This window comes from Marmota flaviventris, chromosome 10 (assembly GCF_047511675.1).
Source record: "Marmota flaviventris isolate mMarFla1 chromosome 10, mMarFla1.hap1, whole genome shotgun sequence".
In the NCBI taxonomy this organism is placed as follows: domain Eukaryota; kingdom Metazoa; phylum Chordata; class Mammalia; order Rodentia; family Sciuridae; genus Marmota; species Marmota flaviventris.
In genome coordinates, this window is record NC_092507.1 from 119,284,161 (window position 1) to 119,302,111 (window position 17,951).

Sequence of the window (17,951 nt, forward strand, 5' to 3'; positions counted from 1 at the left end):
ACCCTTCTCTCTCCCTTCCCCCATCCTACAGCTGTCTCTGTCTGTCCTGGGCCAACCTGGCTTCTTGTCCTTGTCATCTCGGGAACAACACCCTTTACCTTTCAGTTTTGGCTCTTTCCTCCAGAAATTTTAGGCACGAGGAAAGAGAGGAAGGCCACGCAAAATTCCATTTGCTGAGCCCTCGCTCGCCCAACAGGAGGTCAGTCCCAGGTTGGGGGCCTCGGAGATCTCTGGCCTCGCCGACTCCCATTTCAATTCTTATTGGCCAAAAGTTTCCGCCCCCTTGGGGAAGTCGACTCTCCATTGGCCCGTCCCCGGGTCACGTGCCTCCCCTCTTCTCTTGGGCTGGAAACCTGGGGAAACAAGTTAAGCTGAAGTCCGAAGCCAGAGCTGGGTCAGGTAATGCCCTAGCGGGAAAGGGCCCCAGGAGATGGGAGCTAAGGAAAAGAGGGTAGAGCTCTAGAAGGACTGGGCACCACCGAGGACCCACAGAGCTGCCTTTCGAAAACCTAGAACTGGGGGAAGGCAGGGGAAGGTCATTTTCAAAACAGGAACTGGCCCTAGGTCCTTTGCTTAGAGGTTTGGGGGACAACTCTTGGGTTGAAAGTTATCCTGAGGCAAGATTTGCTAGCTTTCTACAGAGGGGAGAGCCCCCGCTTTGGCTGTCTTTTAGAAAAGCAGAAGTTCGTGACAATCCTTACAGGAGATTTTTATTGAATCCCTCCTGAAAGGGGATAGTGGGGAGGGAGTGGATTTTCTTCAGAGAGGACTGAGAAGAAAAACTCTGAAAACGCAGCAAGAAAGGGTGGAGATGAGAGAGCAGAAGGAACTTCCTAATAAGGCAGTGAGATGCTGGCTTGGGAGAACAGGGGTATCTTTTGGAATGTTGAGCGAACACAAGCAAGAGAGAGGTATGTCAGGGTTTGGGACCCTGAGTGCAGGAGTTCCAGACTTCTTGTTTGTCTTGTTGACCCAAATACCCGTTGCTGGTTTCCATGGAGACAGTGGGTCTGACATCACCCGGGTTGCCATGGTGCCTAGTTGTGGAGGACCTGAGCAGGCTGTACACAGCCAGGGATAAACAGGGACTTCAGCCCAAGCTGCTGCCACTTCCTTCCTGCCACCACCTGTTAACAGTCACACGCAGCAACTGGAGATGGGGAGATGACAGAACAGTGGGGGAGGGACTGAGCACAAGGCTGAACAGCTATGGCTCTACAGATGGCCATAAAGCTATGCCGCGTTGACCTGTTGGACGTGGTGTGGAGACCTGTTGGACGTGGTGTGGAGACGTCACTGCAGCCTTCTCCTGCCTCCATGTGGGATGGGGCGGGTGTCCTTCCCCCATCCTGATCTTAGAGCATGACTGGCCAAGTCACCAGGACACTGGCCAGGGCTCACTGCGAGCTCCGCAGATGGGCCAGTCGCTGGGTTTGAGGGCAGAACTACAGACACCCCTGGCCTCACTTTTCCCCCAGTGTTTCCTTACAGTCATATTTGTTTACTGCCCTTCCCACCCCTGGGGAAGCGACGATTCATCTACCTCTGAAGGATCACAGCCCAGGACTCTGAGGGGTCAGTTTAACTTTCACTTCACCCTTAGGCCTGGTCCCAGTTGCAGCCCGAGGGCACAGGGTTGGACTTGGATGAAGGCGGTTCCCTCTCCTCCTCCTCCTCCTCCTTTTTTTTTTGGCTGTACTAGGGACTATACCCAGGGGCACTTGACTACTGAGCTACATCCCTGGCCCTTTTTATTTATTTTTTATTTTGAGACAGGGTCTCACTAAGTTACAGAGGCTGGCCTCAAACTTGTGATTCTTCTATCTCAGCCTCCTGAGTTGCTGGGATTACAGCTGTGCACTCCTACACCTGGCTAAGGTCCCTCTCGTGTGATCCTGTTTTATGCCTGGCTTTGGAGGCTGGAATAATGTCCTAGCCCCCACTCTGCCAAGTCAGAGCAGATTAGCGGAGGACAGGGCCAGAGTCCTGATTTTTGCCTATTTTTTTTTAACTTTTTATTTCTATGCAGTGCCTCACACATGCTAGGCAAGCACTCTACCACCCCAGCCACAACCCCAGCCCTTGCCTATGTTTTGCAGACTGTAAAGTGCTTTATACATGGTAGTTGCCACAGCCCCTTTTTCTCAGTCACCTTTCAAGTTTCCTAAGACCAGACCCTGCAGCTAGCTAGTAAGGGGGGGCAGAACTCAGGATGGAGAGTGAGCGTGGAGCTGGACTAAAAGTGCCTCCTCCAGGTGGATCTGAGGTGGGCCAGTGCTTCTTAACCTTGGCTGCAAGTGAGAATCATCTGGGAGGTTTAAAAACAAACAAACCGGGCCTGGTCCACCCCCACTCTGAATCAGATCCTGGGGGAGCTAGTGGGTGAGTGGTGTCCAGAGCCCTTGAGCGGGCGGTGGTGGGAGATTTAGAGCCAGAGGAGGCCCTGCCGGAGGGGGTGGTGACTGTGGAGGTGTCTGGTGTTGGAAGTTGTCTTCATTCTTATTACCTGTTGGTCTTTGGCAAGGCAAGTCAGTTGACCTTTGCAAACTTCCTCTTCCTCTTCCCTGAGTGTAACCTCAGGGAGTTGGACTCTGTTCACCTGGGTCTTTCCAGCCCTGGATTCTTTGACCTTTCAAGGTCAGTCCAGGTTCCCAAGCCCTGTGGGTCCTTGGAGGAGGCAGCTTCTCTCTGACTTGGGCAGGTGTTGATTTGCAAGGCACATTCTGCCCCAAAGAGCTGAGGTGTCAGGATCAGAAGGCCTGGAACTGGCCTGGCTCTGCAGGCTGCTGACCAGTCCTCGTCCTTGGGACCCTGTCAAGCTGTGGCTGGGGCTCAGTGGTAGAGCACTCGCCTAGCATGTGTGAGGCCCTGGGTTGGATCCTCAGCACCACATAAGAATAAGTAAATAAAGCTACTGTGTCCAACTACAACTAAAACATAAATATTTAAAAAAGAAGAAAAAAAAAAGACTGCTTTCTGCATCCTGCCGCTCCTGAAGGAAACTGGTCCTTAAAAGAGGTTTTCTCTGCAGGTGGCAGCCCCAGCAGCCGCAGAGACCTCACCACTATGGCCACCTGCCCAGATGTGGATAATAGCTGGGTGCTTGCTGGCTCAGAGGTAGGAAGAACAGACTTGGGGACCACACGGGAAGGGACCCTGAAGGGGTGGGCTGCTTTCTGGGTGTCCCCTTCCTTGATCCTGGTGGTCACCTGTATCACCTCCTGCTGGCCTTGGAGGAACTCTGGGGAGGGAGAGGGAGCTCTGGCTCCAGGGTCAGGTGTTGACTTGGACTGTACCTGGAGGAAGGGCACCAGCTGGGTGAGCTGAGAAGAGCGGGGAGAACAGCAAGAGCAAAGGCCCGAGAGCCGTGTGCGGGTGAACCGGGGGTGCCATTGGATGGGGTGGAAATGAAGCTGGGGTAGAGCCTGGGAACCCTGTAAGAGGTCCAGAGGGCCTGGTGAGGCAGTCCAGCCTCCTCCTGATGGGCAGTCAGGGAGGACTTTGTTTGGGGGTGTCCAGCATTCATTGCTTTGGGCAGATATTGAAGCCACTGTGTGGGCTGGGTGAGAACAGGGACAGTGGGACAGTAACATGGGTTTTTGTTTTGTTTTGTTTTGCTTTTGGTACTGGGGATTTAATCCCGGGGATGCTGTACCGCTGGGCTATACTTCTAGTCCTTTTTAATTTTAATCTTTCCACAGGGGATCACTAAGTTACCCAGGAAGGCCTCAAACTTGCAGTCCTCTGCCTCAGCCTCCTAAGTAACTGGGATTGTAGATATGTGCCACTCCACTGCACCCAGCCAGGGACAAGGGCTTCTATAGCCGTCCAGATAACAGCTGGTGGTATAGAAGCCCCTGGGACCCCTGTGCTCCTAAAACCACTGAGAAGGGAGAAAGGGGATGCAGGATGGGGATTAGTGCCTGGAGACGGGGTGGAAACAGGATGTCAGAGGGATGTGGAGCCAGGCACGTTGGAACACGCCTGTAATCCTATCAATTTGGGAGTCTGAGGCAGGAGGATCAAAAGTTTGAGGCCAGCCTGGGCAACTTAGTGAGACTGTGTCTTAAAATAATAAAAAGGGCTGGGGATGTAACTCGGTAGAGGGCCCCTGGATTCACTCCCAAATACTGTAAAACAAAACAAACAAAGGATCTGGAGAATTCCCAGCCTTGGCACCTTATGTATTAGAATCACTAAGGGGGAGAGGAGCTTGGCTTCCACTTACTGAGTTTGAGGTGCTGGGAGGAGCCCTGTTGGGAGTGAGGAGTTCACGTCAGCAATGACACTGAGCAGGATACATAGGCCAAGGGCTCACAGGCAGAGGGGCGGCAGTTTAGGGAAGGACAGGCACTGTGGTCTCAATCAGCCCTGGCCTGGGGTGGGGTTATCATTGCTGACTGTTGAACCCTGGGCAGGCCATGTCCCCTCTCTGTCCTCCCCTATAAAATGAGGATTGTGATTCTTGCCTTGTAGCCTTATGAGGTGACTATGAGTAAAACATGATCTGAAAATTGCAAAGAAACAGACCAAGGTCAAGAATTATGCTTGGCCCACGCCTGTAATCCCAGCAGCTCAGGAGGCTGAGGCAGGAGGATGGCAAGTTCAAAGTCAGCCTCAGCAACTTAATGAGGCCCTAAGCAAAACCTTAAATGAGACCTTGTCTCTAAATAAAATATAAAGGAGGTCTAGGGATGTGGCTCAGTGGTTAAGCACCCCTGGGTTCCCTCCTGGTACCAATAAAACTTAAAAAGAAAAGAAAAAAAAAGAATTATCCTTGGGGTGGTAGCAGGAGCCATGGGTGGGGTGGGCACGCAGTGGGCCGGAGGGAGGAGAGGCTGTGGGTACCCAGGGAGTCAGGCTGGCTGTGACCGGGGACAGGGGGTTTCTGTCAGCACCTGCGGGAGATTGGGCCTGTGTGGGAGCCGTGGGTATGGGAAAGGCCAGGATAGGTGGAAGAAAAGTGGTTGGGCAGGTGTGAGGAGACCCTGGGAATGTCACTGACCTTTAGGCACCAGGGGTAGTCAATGAGGACTTTGACCCAGGGGGGTTATTCTCTTGCTGTCCCTACCCCAGCTAATGACTGAGTCGGGTTGTTCACTTACGGGAAAAGTAGTCCTGCTGATGTGGGGGGCCCCCGGGCTCGGGCAGGCCTTCCCCAGGGGCTGCTGGGTGTGTGGGTCCCTGCCTCCTAGCAGTGCTGCTAGTGTTAACAGAAGCGTGGCCTCTGGAGCGAGGGTGGAGAGTGACTGGGCGGAGACCCCTGGGTCAGCTCTCAGCTGAGTGTCTGAGATGCGGTTTGGGGTCCCGGAGTAGGCCGCTAGCCCCTGCTCCCGACTGTGTCCTGCTGCCTTCCCCTGGAGCAGCCCCGTGCGCACCCCTCTCCCCCCTAGAGCCTTCCTGTGGAGACTCTGGGCCCAGAACCCAGGGTGGACCCCGAGTCCGAGAGAGCCCTCCCGGCCCCTGGGAGCCCGCCGAAGGCCGTCGGTGAAGAGTCGCTTGCAGCTGAGGGTGAAGGTAGTGTCCTGAGCAGGGCGGGGTGGCTGTCCTCCCTGTCCTGGAGGATCTGCTCTCAGGACAGGGAAGCGGTTTAGTCTTCAGTTTATAGACCCCTCGCCTCGGTCCCTCCCGGCTCTTTCCTGCCCCTCCACCTGGGGAGGGTCTGTGGGAGCCAGACAGGTGACTAGGAAGTTCAGCTGGGGAAGTGGCACATCTCCCGGGCCTTTCTCCCCCCACAGGGACCCTGTTTCAGACTGAAAGTCCTCAGTGTGACCGCATTCTGCCAGGGGAGCCTGAGGTCAAGGTGAGGACTTCACTGGGGTCAGGGAGGAAGTGGGCAGGGATGTGTGCAGGCTCTGTGGGCTCTGCTCAGGGCTGTGTCCCCTCAGGGTCCTCTGGGAGGTGGTGACTGTGATGTGGAGCCTCCTGGGCCAGGAGACGCGGTCGTTCAGGAAGACTCGCAGGAGACTCCCGAGACAGCAAGCCTAGGACCAGACGCACAGGACCTGGGGGACCGGAGCCCTTTGCAGAGCCTGTCCACGACCCCCAAAGCAGGTGAGAGCCCCTTTGCTCTTCTTCTGGAAGGTTCAGGAGAGGGAGCAGTCCTCGCTGCTGAGCATGTGCTCAGCTCCGGGCCCTGGGACTCAGCAGCTCTCTACCATCGAGGCTCAGAGAGGTTAAGTGACTTGACCAAGGTCACACCTCAGGGCTCACATCTGGCTGACTCTTTCCTCTGTGCCATGGAACCCCCTCTTTTCTTGCTTCTGGAACTCAACCCTCATTCCCAGAGTCCCTTCTTGTGCTGGCTCCCAGCCCAGGAGGAGGGAAGGAGGGTGGCTCAGGACTGGGTAAGAAGCAGGCCAGATGGAGCCAAGCTGCAAGTCAGACCATGAGGGATACAGAAAGGAGGTTCAATTAAAGGGGCTCCCAAAGAATTGGAGATGGTTCAGACATGGCTCCTGTGGAGGGCAAAGGAGAGTCAGGATGGGTGGAGATGCCATTTGGGAGGAATTTGAACATAGAGGCGTAACTGAGGGCAGGAGGAAGAGAACATTCCAGGCCGAGCGAGGCTGAGGCATTCACACAGGGGTGGGACCACCTTTCTGGTGTGCAGGAGGCTGTGTCCAGGACTGAGGCAGAGGGGTGAGGAGTCCTTCTCTGTTGAACAGAAGGGTGCAGCAGCACACGCCTTTAATCCCAGCTACTCAGGAGACAGGCAGGAGGGGTGTGAGTTCGAGACCAGCCTCAGTGACTCAGCAAGATCCTGTCTCAAAATAGAAGGTGCTGGCGCTGTAGCTCAGACCCCGAGACCGCAAAAAACCCAAAACAACAACAACAACAACAAAACGTGCTGGAAGGGGGAGAAGCTGGGGCCTGGCTACATTTGGGGGCAGCTTGCAGTGGGGAGGCAAGACCCGAGCTAGGGCAGGTGGGGGGTGAAGAGGCTGGACGTTAGAGCTTCAGGCGGCCTGATGTGAGGTGGCTTCGCTCAGCTGGATGAGTGGCAACACGGCCGTCCCCTGAATTGGGGGACACCAGAAGGAACCAGTTTGGAGGCAGTGTGTTGAATGATTGGTTCCTGAAGGACCACCAGAGGCCAGTGGCCAGAGCTCTCGGGTGGCCACAGTGGGGCCACGGGTTGGGCACTCGTTCCCCTGAGGGGAAGTGAGTGGAATGAGGGAGGGCGTGTGGCCTTGGGGACCAGAGAAGGACCAGGGAGACCCCCACCCACAGGACTGAAGAGCCCAGGGGGCAGGCTGAAGGGGCCAGAGTGTCAAGGGAGGGTGGTGGCTGCCGCAGAAGCTGGAAGTGAGCCACAGGTTGGAGGAAGGAGGATGCTTTTAAGACGTGGCTCTTTTCATTTGTAGCTTGACAGGACGGGTCTCCTGCCTCCAGGCTGGGCCGGCGCTGTCCTGGACGCCTGGGCACAAGTGGGCAGGGTTTTCAGATGTCCTCTCTGTGGCCGGGGCTGAGGGCCTCTCTGGGCCACCTGCCACTTCCCCTCTGTCCCTGTGTCCTGTCTCTCCAGTTCCCTCACAGCCCTGTCCCTGTCCCTTCTTCCAGTTTGGGTCAGGGAGGAGGGCCGCTGCTCCAGCAGCAGTGAGGATGACACGGAGGTGGACGTCGAGGGCCTGCGGAGGCGACGGGGCCGGAAGCCCAGCCCGCCTCGGCCCGGGACGCCGCTGCGTGTGGAGGACCAGGCCAGGGGCCAGAGCGCGGGCGGGGAGCTGGGCCTCTCCCTCAACATGTGCCTCCTGGGCGCCCTGGTTCTGCTGGGCCTGGGGGTCCTCCTCTTCTCCGGTGAGTGGTACGTTCCCTGCCTGGGCCTTGGCCGGCATCGGACCCTGTCCTCCTGCCCCACTGTCACCTTCCCTGACCCCATCCCTCCCCTGAGGTCTCACCAGCCTGGCATCTCCATCCCCAGGTGACCTCTTGGAGTCGGACACTGGTGAGTGGGGGGGAGCCCAACTTGTGCTCGTCTGTTGTGGGGGGGTGTTGGGAGGGGGTGTTGTGGGGGGGTGTTGGGAGGAGGGTGTTGGGAGGAGGGTGTTGTGGGGGGGTGTTGGGAGGAGGGTGTGGGGAGGGGGTGTTGTGTGGGGGGGTGTTGGGAGGAGGGTGTTGGGAGGAGGGTGTTGTGGGGGGGTGTTGTGTGGTATTGGGAGGAGGGTGTTGGGAGGGGGTGTTGGGAGGGGGTGTTGGGAGGAGGATATTGTGTGAGGGGTGTTGGGAGGAGGATATTGTGTGAGGGGTGTTGGGAGGAGGGTGTTTTGTGGGGGGTGTTGGGAGGAGGGTGTTTTGTGGGGGGTGTTGGGAGGAGGGTGTTTTGTGGGGGGTGTTGGGAGGAGGGTGTTTTGTGGGGGGGTGGGAGGAGGGTATTGTGGGGGGTGTTGGGTGGGGGGTATTGGGAGGAAGGTGTTGGGAGGAGGGTATTGTGTGTAGGGTGTTGGGAAGAGGGTGTTGTGTGTGGGGTGTTGGGAGGAGGGTTTTGTGGGGGGGTGTGGGGAGGAGGGTGTTGTGTGAGGGTGTTGGGAGGAGGGTGTTGTGGGGGGTGTTGGGAGGCGGGTGTTGGAAGGGGGGTGTTGTGGGGGGGTGTTGGAGGGTGTTGGAAGGGGGGTGTTGTGGGGGGGTGTTGGAGGGTGTTGGGAGGAGGGTGTTGTGGGGGGGTGTTGGAGGGTGTTGGGAGGCGGGTGTTGGAGGCGGGTGTTGGGAGGCGGGTGTTGCACGTTACTTCTCAGTTTTGACCTTGCCAGCTGTTCAGGGTGACTCTGGCCCTTTATCTCACTGGACCTCCCTGCTACAGGGTTTGTCCAGGACAGGAGGGTGACTGAGTGGGTGACAGAGTGGGGAGGAGTGGCCTCGGCACAGGCTCAGGACCTCACTTTCCCGCAGGGCCCACGGAGGAAGCTGACCTTCAGGTCTTCCCAGATCCTGGGTCAGAGCCTGAGCTGGTGGACGCTGCGGGGGACGGGCAGGTCTGTGTGGAGGGGTGTGGGCCTGCTGGGAGAACCCGGGACAGCCTGGGGAGCGTGAGGTAACCGGCTCTTCTACCCTAGGAGAGGCCAAGGGATCAGCTGCAGGCCGCGGTGCCCGCTGACAGCACCCCCAGCCTGCAGCACATGGGCCTTCTCCTGGACAAGCTGGCCAAGGAGAACCAGGACATCCGCCTGCTACAGGCCCAGCTGCAGGTGGGCATGGCCAGGGGGACGCTGGCTCGCTAGCCCCCTTAGCCAGGTGTCTGTCCTAGTGTCCTTCCTCCAATTCTCCACCCACCTTGAGCATCTCCCTGGGCCTCCATGTGCAGGGCACCTCCTAGCTCTCTCCACGGCCTCCTGCTAAGGCCTGTGCCAGGCTGCGTCCCTGTTTCACGTGGCATGTCCCCTCTGACTGATTGCTGTGGTCTTCCTGGGACGTTGTGTGGAGGGGGATGTGCCAGGCCCAGCGGTTAGGATCAGTTAACAGGGTCTGCTCCAGGTACGGGGTGGGTGGGGCCACGAGGGCCACGCACTGGCCACTGGCCGTCGTTAGGGAATCTAAGAAGTACCGTTATATAAGCTCATCGACGACGCCGGGGCCCAGGGTGGGACTCTGGAATCCCAGGGCCTGGTTAAGGGTAAGGATGGGGAGGAGGACGAGCCGAGTCCTCGGGTGTCCCAGATCATAGGGGCTTGGGCCCCTGCCTACGGTAATGGAGTGGAGTTGGGGTAGGAGGTATTGGGTCCAGTCGGACGAGGACTCTGGTTTCTTCCATCCTTGACCATATCCCAGGCCCAGAAAGAAGAGCTGCAGAGCCTGCTGCAGCAGCCCAGGGGGCTGGAGGAGGAAAACGCCCGGCTCCGGGGGGCCCTGCAGCAGGGTGAGGCCTCCCAGCGGGCCTTGGAGTCGGAGCTGCAGCAGCTGAGGACGCGGCTCCAAGGGCTGGAGGCCAGCTGCATCCGGGGCACAGACGGGCTGTGCCTCCCCTGGGGCAGAGAACCGCAGCCGGGCAAGGCCACCAAGGAGCATGGACCCCGGGGGCAGGAGCCGGACCCTGGCTTCCTGGAGCAGAAGGAGCGGCTGGAGGCCGAGGCCCAGGCACTGCGGCAGGAGCTGCAGAGGCAGAGGCGGCTGCTGGGGTCTGTGCAGCAGGACCTGCAGCGCAGCCTGCAGGACGCCAGCCGAGGGGCCCCTGCTCATGCTGGCCTGGCCGAGCTGGGCCACCGGTTGGCCCAGACACTGCAGGGCCTGGAGAGCTGGGGCCAGGACCCTGTGGTCTCTGCCAATGTCTCCGAGGTCTGGCATCAGAAACCCCATTTCCAGAATTCCAGGGAGTGGAGTGGAAAAGAAAAGTGGCGTGATGGGCAGAGGGACCGGAAGGCTGAGCACTGGAGACCTAGGAGAGAGGAATCTGGCTGGGAGAGGAAGAAGAGCTGGGGGGACAAGGAGGACAGGGAGCTGGCCGGGAAGTGGAAGGAGGGGAAGCCAGGGGTGGCGCAGTCAGGGGGCAGGAAGGACGGCAAGAGACAGGACCCCAGGGAGGCCCCAAGGAGAGGCGGGAGCCCACACTCTGGGGAAAGGCAGAAGCACCCGCGGTGGAGGGAAGACACTGGAGACGGCCACGCGCCCCTGCCCGCCTGGGAGGAGCTGTCCAAGCGCAGGTTCCGGGCCCCGCAGGGCTGCTCGGGCGTGACCGAGTGTGCCCGGCAGGAGGGCCTGGCCTTCTTTGGCACGGAGCTGGCCCCTGTGCGACAGCAGGAGCTGGCCTCTCTGCTGACGACATACCTGGCTCGGCTGCCCTGGGCTGGCCAGCTGATGAAGGAGCTGCCCCTCTCGCCCGCTTACTTTGGCGAGGGTGGCATCTTCCGGCATGATCGCCTCCGCTTCCGGGATTTCGTGGATGCCTTGGAGGACAGCCTGGAGGAGGTGGCGGTGAGACAGACAGGCGATGACGATGAGGTGGATGACTTCGAGGACTTCATCTTTACTCACTTCTTTGGAGAAAGAGCGCTGAAGAGGAGGTGGGTGGCTGTGGGGGCCTTGGGGGGACAGGGGAGGCCGCTGGGAAGGATGGAAGGAGGCAGGGTCCTGGGCCTGGGGAGGGGACTTTAGTCTAAGGACTTCTGTCCACTGCTGTCTCCAGCAGCCCGATACACTGCCTGCCTTCCCGAGGGACCTCAGGGTCCTCGGTGTCCTTTGGGGCTGGGGGATCTTTCCTGGGTGGCTCTGCCCTGTACCTGCAAGGCCTGGGGTGTGCCAAGTTAGCTTCCTTAGGAGGAAGAGGGGGTCCCTTCAGCTCATGATTACCCCCTAAAGCCCTCTTCTTCCCACATCCCACCGTGTCCTCCTACAGGTCGGGGAAGAAGGACAAGCACTTGCGGAAGCCCAGAGACATGGGGCCCCGGGAGGAGCCTAGCCACCGCTCCCACCCCCACCCCCACCCCAGGGGCTGAGTCCCGCCTGGGGCATGGCCCAGCCTGGGCCCAGCCAAGATCCCCAGCGATATCAGACCCCTGGAGGCCAGGCCCCAGCCATGCCCCTGGCTCTCCAGGTGTGGTGTCCCTGGACAGCCTTCACAGAGGAGCAGAACGCACCCAGCACTGATGTCACTTTCGCAACAAAAAGGCCCGAGCTGGACCCACCTTACTGGCTATGCAAATATATGCAAATGCTCAGGGCCCTGGGGCTGGCTGGGCAGCCTGAAGGGGACCCAGAGGAGCCTGCTGTCAGTGGGGGAAGGGCATCCTGTTTCTGAAGCCCAAGAGCTCTGTCCCCTCCCGTGTGTGCCTCCAGCCCCACGCGCTGACCCGGCACCCCCTGGGACTTGACTGGCTGGCTGCCCAGCACGAGGGCTTGCCCTGGGGTTTGTTAGATTTAGAAGCAGCCGTCCCTAGGGGTGAAGTCCCCTCCCCCTGCTTCTCACATGGCCTCACCTCCCCGTGTGAACTAGAGACTTCTGTAAATTATAGACTTCTATGGGGACGCTTGTCACTAGGGGTGGTTTCTAGGCCCAGGGGCCACCGTGCAGCTGCCCACCCGAGTGGGGGGTGACATCCTAGGCACTGGTACTCACCACCTCTTGTGTGGCCTTTCCTCCTTGCCGTGCCCTCCCCACAAAGCCCAGGCCCTGGGGCTGGAAATTCTTCTTTCTGCTCCAAGCTGCCCGGAGAGCTGGGAAAAGAGCAGAGGACTTTTGTGGACTCAAATCCGGGCCAGTGATCTTGGGCAAATTAATCTTTGGGAACTTGGGTTTCTTATCCTCAAAAAAGGGGACTGAAGGGCTGAGAATGAGATTGAATAAAACAATTAAAACTCCTGTCCTGTTCTGGCACTCAGATTACGACCTACAGGTGTGATGGCGGCGGTGACTGGGGAGGCTGAGGCAGGAGTGTCTCGGGTTTGAGGACAGCCTGGGCAACTTAGAGAGACCTCATCTCAAAATATTAAAAGAACTGGAGATGTGGCCCAGTGCTAAGACGCCTCTGGGTTAAATCTCCACCACCCCATCCACCCACCACCAAAAAGAAAGAAAGAAAGAAAAGTTATGGCCTTTGGAGCCGTTGGTAGAGGGCACCATCTTCCTTCCCCCCAGGGCTCTGGGACAGAGGTGAGGGAGCCACTAGGTGGCATCCGGGCTCTACATTTGTCCAGTCCTTGCCTCCCCCTCTAGTTATCACCCCTGTCTCAGGGCCCACCCCGCTGACCAGGGGTCCTGCTCCACTGGCTGGTTTTCCCAAGAAGACCAAGAATCTCCTTGGCTCTTGGGAGGGTCCTTCCTGACATCTAACCTCAATGACTTTGGCAGCTCCCTGGGCTTCTGGCCTCCTTTGGGAATCTCCCAGCCAGGGCTGGGGTAGAATCCTGTGAGCACCATGACTGCTTAGGCCAGGTCAGAGGAGTATTGGAATCAAGGAGGGGAGGGCCATAATGGATTTCTGTATTATTTAGCAAGTGTGAATGTGACTTGCTTAAGGGCTTTAAGTATGTTAACTCAGGTGGGGGCAGGAGGGCTGGCGGGGATGGAGTGAGGACCACTGATTCTGCAGGTATTTGTAAAGTCTGATATGTACCAGGGACAGTGAATCCCTGGGAATGCAGAGGTACCTTGGAAGCTTATTATCAGCTGGGCGTGGTGGTGCACACCTGTAATCCCAGCAACTCGGGAGGCTGAGGCAGGAGGATCACCAAGTTGGAGATGAGCCTCAGCAATTTAGCAAAACTCTCAGCAACCTAGTGAGACCCTGTCTCAAAAAATACAAAGGACTGGCTTCAGTGGTAAAGCAGCCCTGGGTTCCATTCCCAGTACCAAATAAATAAATAAATGAAGCTTGTGGTACAGTGGAGGCTGCTCTGTGCAGCAGGAGGAACTGCAGTTAGGCCTAAGGCAGAATTGCCTCTCCAGAAAATGGTCAGTGATACAAGCTGGGGGGGGGGGGTTAGGAAGGAGTCAGATTCTAATTTTGGAGTGAGGTTGGAAGGAGCAGGGACCTCAGGCCCAGGATTTGGGTTCAGCACTAGGCTCCATGGAGCACAGTTCTTCAGGAGGAAGCCTGGTTTTACCCTGTTCACGTTGTTCACCTTCTGCAGCCTGAACAGCTGAGTGGTAAATGGGTTGCTGAGGGACACTGAGGCTGGAGGGTGGGCAGGAGTTGGTACCCGGGGTAGGTGCTGGGCCCTGGGTGCAGATACACACGGGCCTCCCTGGGCTCCCAGGGGACCCTGATTCTCACGCTGGCCTTGGTTCCGTTTCTAGGGCCCACGTCCTTTGTTTGCATAGCGATCTCTCCCAGAGGCTGGTAGGTCCTCCCAAGCCCCTCCTCTCCTTGGCCTCTCAGGAAGCAGATACGCTGAGCTGGGGTTTCTCAAAGTGCTGAGTCAGGGAGAAAAAGACAGCTATCCACCCCAGGGGTGTGTCGGGAGGCCAGGGTGCCAGGACATGGCAGCTGTGATCACCCTCTCGGGGCGCTCTTGGGGGGTGATCCTATGCCCACCCCAGCGTTGAGGCCCCTCCCTCCATCACGTCCATCAGTCATGTTGGTGAAGAGGAAGGACCCGGCCGTGGCTGCTCTCCTGACTTGGAGGCCAGTGAGTGGAGACGGGAGCCCGCTGCAGCGGGAAGGGCTGGGGATGCCGCCCAGCGGCAGAGTACTTGCCCAGCTAGTGCCCTGGGTTCAGTTCCCAACCCTACAAACAGACAGACAAAACCCCCACGTGGCTTGGGGACCACTCCTGGCCGGGCAGTGGTGGGGTGGTCCTGTGGGTAGAGCCACTGGGGGCACAGTGCTGCTTGTGCCAGGCTTTGGGCTGGGCCCTGGCAGTGTACGCCCTTGTTGTTGGCAATACTTCACCTCCTGCCCTTTCCAGGGGAAGTCTGCGTAGCTCTTTCAAGAAGAGGCCTTCTGCCCTAAGAGCATCACTCTGGGGTACCTGGGGGGATCGCTGGAGGTAAGGTAGCCTGCTTGGGTCGTCTGCTTTCAAGTAGAAAAATCCTGTTTTCTTTGGCCAGTCCCCCAAACGACTTTTCCAGCCAGGCCAGGAGGCGCACAGTCATCTCTGCAGCTTGGGAGGCGGAGGCAGGCGGACCGTGAGTTCAAAGCCAGCCTCACAACTCGGTGAGAGCCAGTTTCAAACATGAAAAGGGCTGGGGATGATGGTCAGTGGTCAAGCACCCTGGGTTCAATCCCTGGTTCCGAGTCAAACCAAACCAACCCCTTTCTCTCCCGGGGGCCTCCCCCCCCCCCTCACCTCTTTCCCCTGGGGCCACTTCTTTCCCAGGCTCCACCTGTCCTTTGCCCTCATACTCTCAGCTCCCCTCCTCTCACCCAGGCCCCTTCGGGTCTGTCCCCTCCTGTCCCCTCCTCTGGGGATCCCCCGTCCCTGCCCCCAGGGCCTTAGCCTCCAGCCTGTCCTGGGGGCAGTGGTTCCCCTCCATGCCTGACCACCCCGAATCTCCTTGAGGACCAGGGCGTGTACACTCTCTTCAAGAGCCGCTTCCAGACTTCTCCGCTGGACCCCGGGACAGACCCGGGACTGGCTGGCGGTTGCCATGGGAACCTCCCAGGGCCACCCAGATCCAGGGACAGCTCCTCATCTGGCCTTGTTCTGGTCCACAGATGAGCAAAGGCCCTTCCCATGTTCCCAGCAGGGGTCTGGGAGGGACAGTGTGGGGTGGGCTGGGGGCCATGGATCTCTCCTCTGGTTCCTTCCCCCCCAAACTGCCTCTTGTCACCCACTCAGGCTCTTATCTGAGTTTCCTGTCCCTTTTCTCACAGGCCTTTCTCAAGGTCACTGCCTATCTCTTTGGTGGCCTTTGGCTTGCAGATTAGCTGCCTGCCCGCTCCCCCATGGAGTGACCCTTCCCACTCACAGTTCTGCTGTATCCCAGGCCAGCTGCGGCCCAGCTGGGCCTCTTCTCATTAGAGATTGGCCTGAGCAAGATTGGGGTCAGAAAAGCCAGAGTTAGGTCCCCACTGTGCCCACCCAGGGGCCTGGCCAGATGCCCCCGTGGCTTAGGGCTCAGCCCTCTTCATTTGCAGCAGACTCCGCAGTAGCCCTCTCACAGGCGGCTTTGAGGGTTAAACATTCCCCTTAAGATCATGAAAAGGCATCTGCAAGCTGCAGAGTCCCGCTGTCCTTTGGTTTCCATGGGACATTGCTTCCAGGACCTCCTATGGCTGCCAAAACCCATGGCTGCTCTGGACCCTTATATAAAATGACATCGTATTGTGTAAGGTCCTTGCTTAGCATCTGGACGGCCATCTTAAGTGACAGATGCAATTTTAAGAAAGATTTTGCTTTCCTGCCCAAGGGCTTTCTAGGAAAGGCTCAGCACCCCCTCATACCAGCCCCGGCCCTCACCTCCTGGGTGGTTTCAACCCACCCTTCACTGCCCATGCCCTACCCAGTTTAACCCTGAGCATCCCCCATAAGTCTTGAACCCCAAGCCTGTTCTGCCTCTCTCTGTCTATGGAGAGAGGGCCTTTGTCCCCTCTGACAAATAAACTCTCCTGTGAATCTCTGCCTGGTCTCCGTCTCTCATTTCTCGCTGGCCCGTCTCCCAGTTCAATTTGCATATTACCTGTGCACAGCACAGATCCCCTGTACTTTATTACTTATTGATTTATTTTTCTGGTCATGGTGATTGAGCCCAGGAGCGTTCTACCTCTGAGCTACATCTTCAGCCTTTTTATTTTTTTATTTTTAGACAGAGTCTTGCGAAGTTGCCAAGGCCGGCCTCCAACTTGTGATCCTCCTGCCTCAGCTTCCCAGCCAGCTGTCACTATAACATGCTCCACGTTGCCTGGCTTCCCGTGTACTTTATTTAAGTAATCTCTAGCGAACTTATAGTACCTAAAAAAACGTAAATGCTATGTAAATAGTTGTTATACTGCATTGTTTAGGGACTAATGTTAAGAAAAAAGCCTGTACATGTTCAGAATGGATGTATTCTTTCCCCAAAATATTTCCAATCTGCAGCTGATGGAATCCAGGGAGGTGGGATCCACAGATACAGAGGGCCAACTGTACGGTAGAGGTATATTTTAATTTTACTTCATGTCTAAGGAGGAAACTGAGGGTTATTGCTGGGGGACAAGAGGATGCTTGTTCTGAAATCAGGTTACAGGAGCTGGCAGGGGAAAGAGGCTAACTAACATTCAAGTTCCAACCGGTGCTAGATGTGGGGCCCCCATTCCTTGTCCGTGAGGTTAACAGGATCAGTTTAACACAAAGCAGATTTTTCTTTTTTTCCAGTACCAGGGGTGCTGTACCACTGTGGTACATCCCCAGTTGTTTTATTTTTTGAGACAGAGTCTCACTGAGTTGCCTAGGCTAGACTTGAACTTGCAACCCTCCTGCCTCAGCCTCCTGAGGTGCTGGGATCGCAGACGTGCACCCATATCCTGGGCTAACAGCTTAGTGCTCTTAGTGCTGCCGGGAGTCTGCAGAGTGGAGGTAGAGGAAGGCGGGGTGGCCTTTGAGCTGGATCTTGGAGGATAATGAGGGTTCAGGGATGGGAAGAAGGGCTTTCAGGCGGGGAGGGTGAGACTGAAGGAAGTGTGGGTGGCCAGGGATCAGATGGTTCTGAGGTACGAATTCCCCCACAGTCCTGCCTGTGAAGAGGATCTTTGCTATAGGAAATAGGGACAGAGAATTAGAATGGACAGGCCCTGTCTGGGAGCAGTGGCACACACCTGTACTCCCAGCTGCCTGGGAGGCTGAGGCAAGGGGGTTGCAAGTTTGAGGCCAGCCTGGGCATCAGACCTACTCAAAAAAAAAAAAAAACAGGGGAGGGCTGGGGCATGATGGCTCAGTGTCTCAGTGTTGAAGCACCGCAGGTTCAATCCCTAGTGCTCAAAAAAAAAGAGCTGCCTTGGGTGGAGAGAGGAAGGAGTCAGGGGACAGGGACACACCCTGCCTCCCAGCTGGGACAGGTTGGATGACTCCACCCTCACCCAAGTTTGGGAAAGTCCAAAGCTGGTTTTGTGGGATGCCAGGTTTGGGGAGGTGCTTGGCTCGGTTTTGCTGAATATGGGCCTAGGGTAGGTCCGCCACGGAGCCGAACACCTTTCTGCTCCAAGTCAAACGTCCCTGCCTCCGGCTCTTTGCCAGTTCCCCTCTGTCCTCGAGCCTCTTGGGTACCCGGACCCCTTAGCAGGAGTTCTTATCGGCATGGGACACTGACCTTCACTGACCCTGAGGGGAGGCACATAGCAGAGCGGAGGGAGTCTTCATTGAGGCCATCATCGAGATCCTGTTCAGAGTCAAAGGGACAGGTCAGCGCGCTGGGCCAGGACAGGTAGAAACCGGAGAAGAAAGCGCTAGAGGGACCCCTCTGAAAGTCCAGCTGCCTTTGGGCCTCACAGGCCAGCCGTGGACACCTGTCCATCTGGAACACGGTCCAGCCCTCCCGGAGGAGGCTTTCTAGGGAGAACCCCGAGCTGACAGGTGACAGGAGGCCTGAAAGGGAGCAGGCCACC

At 57.6% G+C, this 17,951-nt stretch overlaps 1 protein-coding gene and 1 long non-coding RNA gene across 6 annotated transcripts; both read left to right on the forward strand.

The window, feature by feature from the left end:
* Positions 1-322: 322 nt before the first annotated feature.
* On the forward strand, positions 323-12,289 carry Pbxip1 (PBX homeobox interacting protein 1). Of its 4 annotated transcripts, none has more exons than XM_027920783.2 (11): positions 323-399; positions 3,032-3,117; positions 5,394-5,517; positions 5,739-5,803; positions 5,889-6,054; positions 7,564-7,800; positions 7,925-7,948; positions 8,890-8,972; positions 9,054-9,185; positions 9,766-10,994; positions 11,327-12,289. In XM_027920783.2, exons 2-11 carry the CDS (start codon positions 3,067-3,069, stop codon positions 11,424-11,426), a joined length of 2,211 nt encoding a protein of 736 aa, XP_027776584.2. In that variant the 5' UTR covers positions 323-399; positions 3,032-3,066; the 3' UTR covers positions 11,427-12,289. The 4 variants fall into 4 exon arrangements, with proteins under 4 accessions (XP_027776584.2, XP_071474502.1, XP_027776582.2 ...); XM_027920781.2 differs by lacking the exon at positions 323-399 and adding an exon at positions 1,502-1,575; XM_071618401.1 differs by lacking the exons at positions 323-399; positions 7,925-7,948 and adding an exon at positions 1,488-1,575.
* A 1,319-nt stretch (positions 12,290-13,608) lies between these two features.
* LOC139707297 (uncharacterized) lies at positions 13,609-16,278 on the forward strand. Of its 2 annotated transcripts, none has more exons than XR_011708955.1 (3): positions 13,609-14,058; positions 14,338-14,585; positions 16,178-16,278. It is a non-coding gene; the product is annotated as an uncharacterized lncRNA (long non-coding RNA). The 2 variants fall into 2 exon arrangements; XR_011708956.1 differs by having other exon boundaries at positions 14,480-14,585.
* Positions 16,279-17,951: the final 1,673 nt, after the last annotated feature.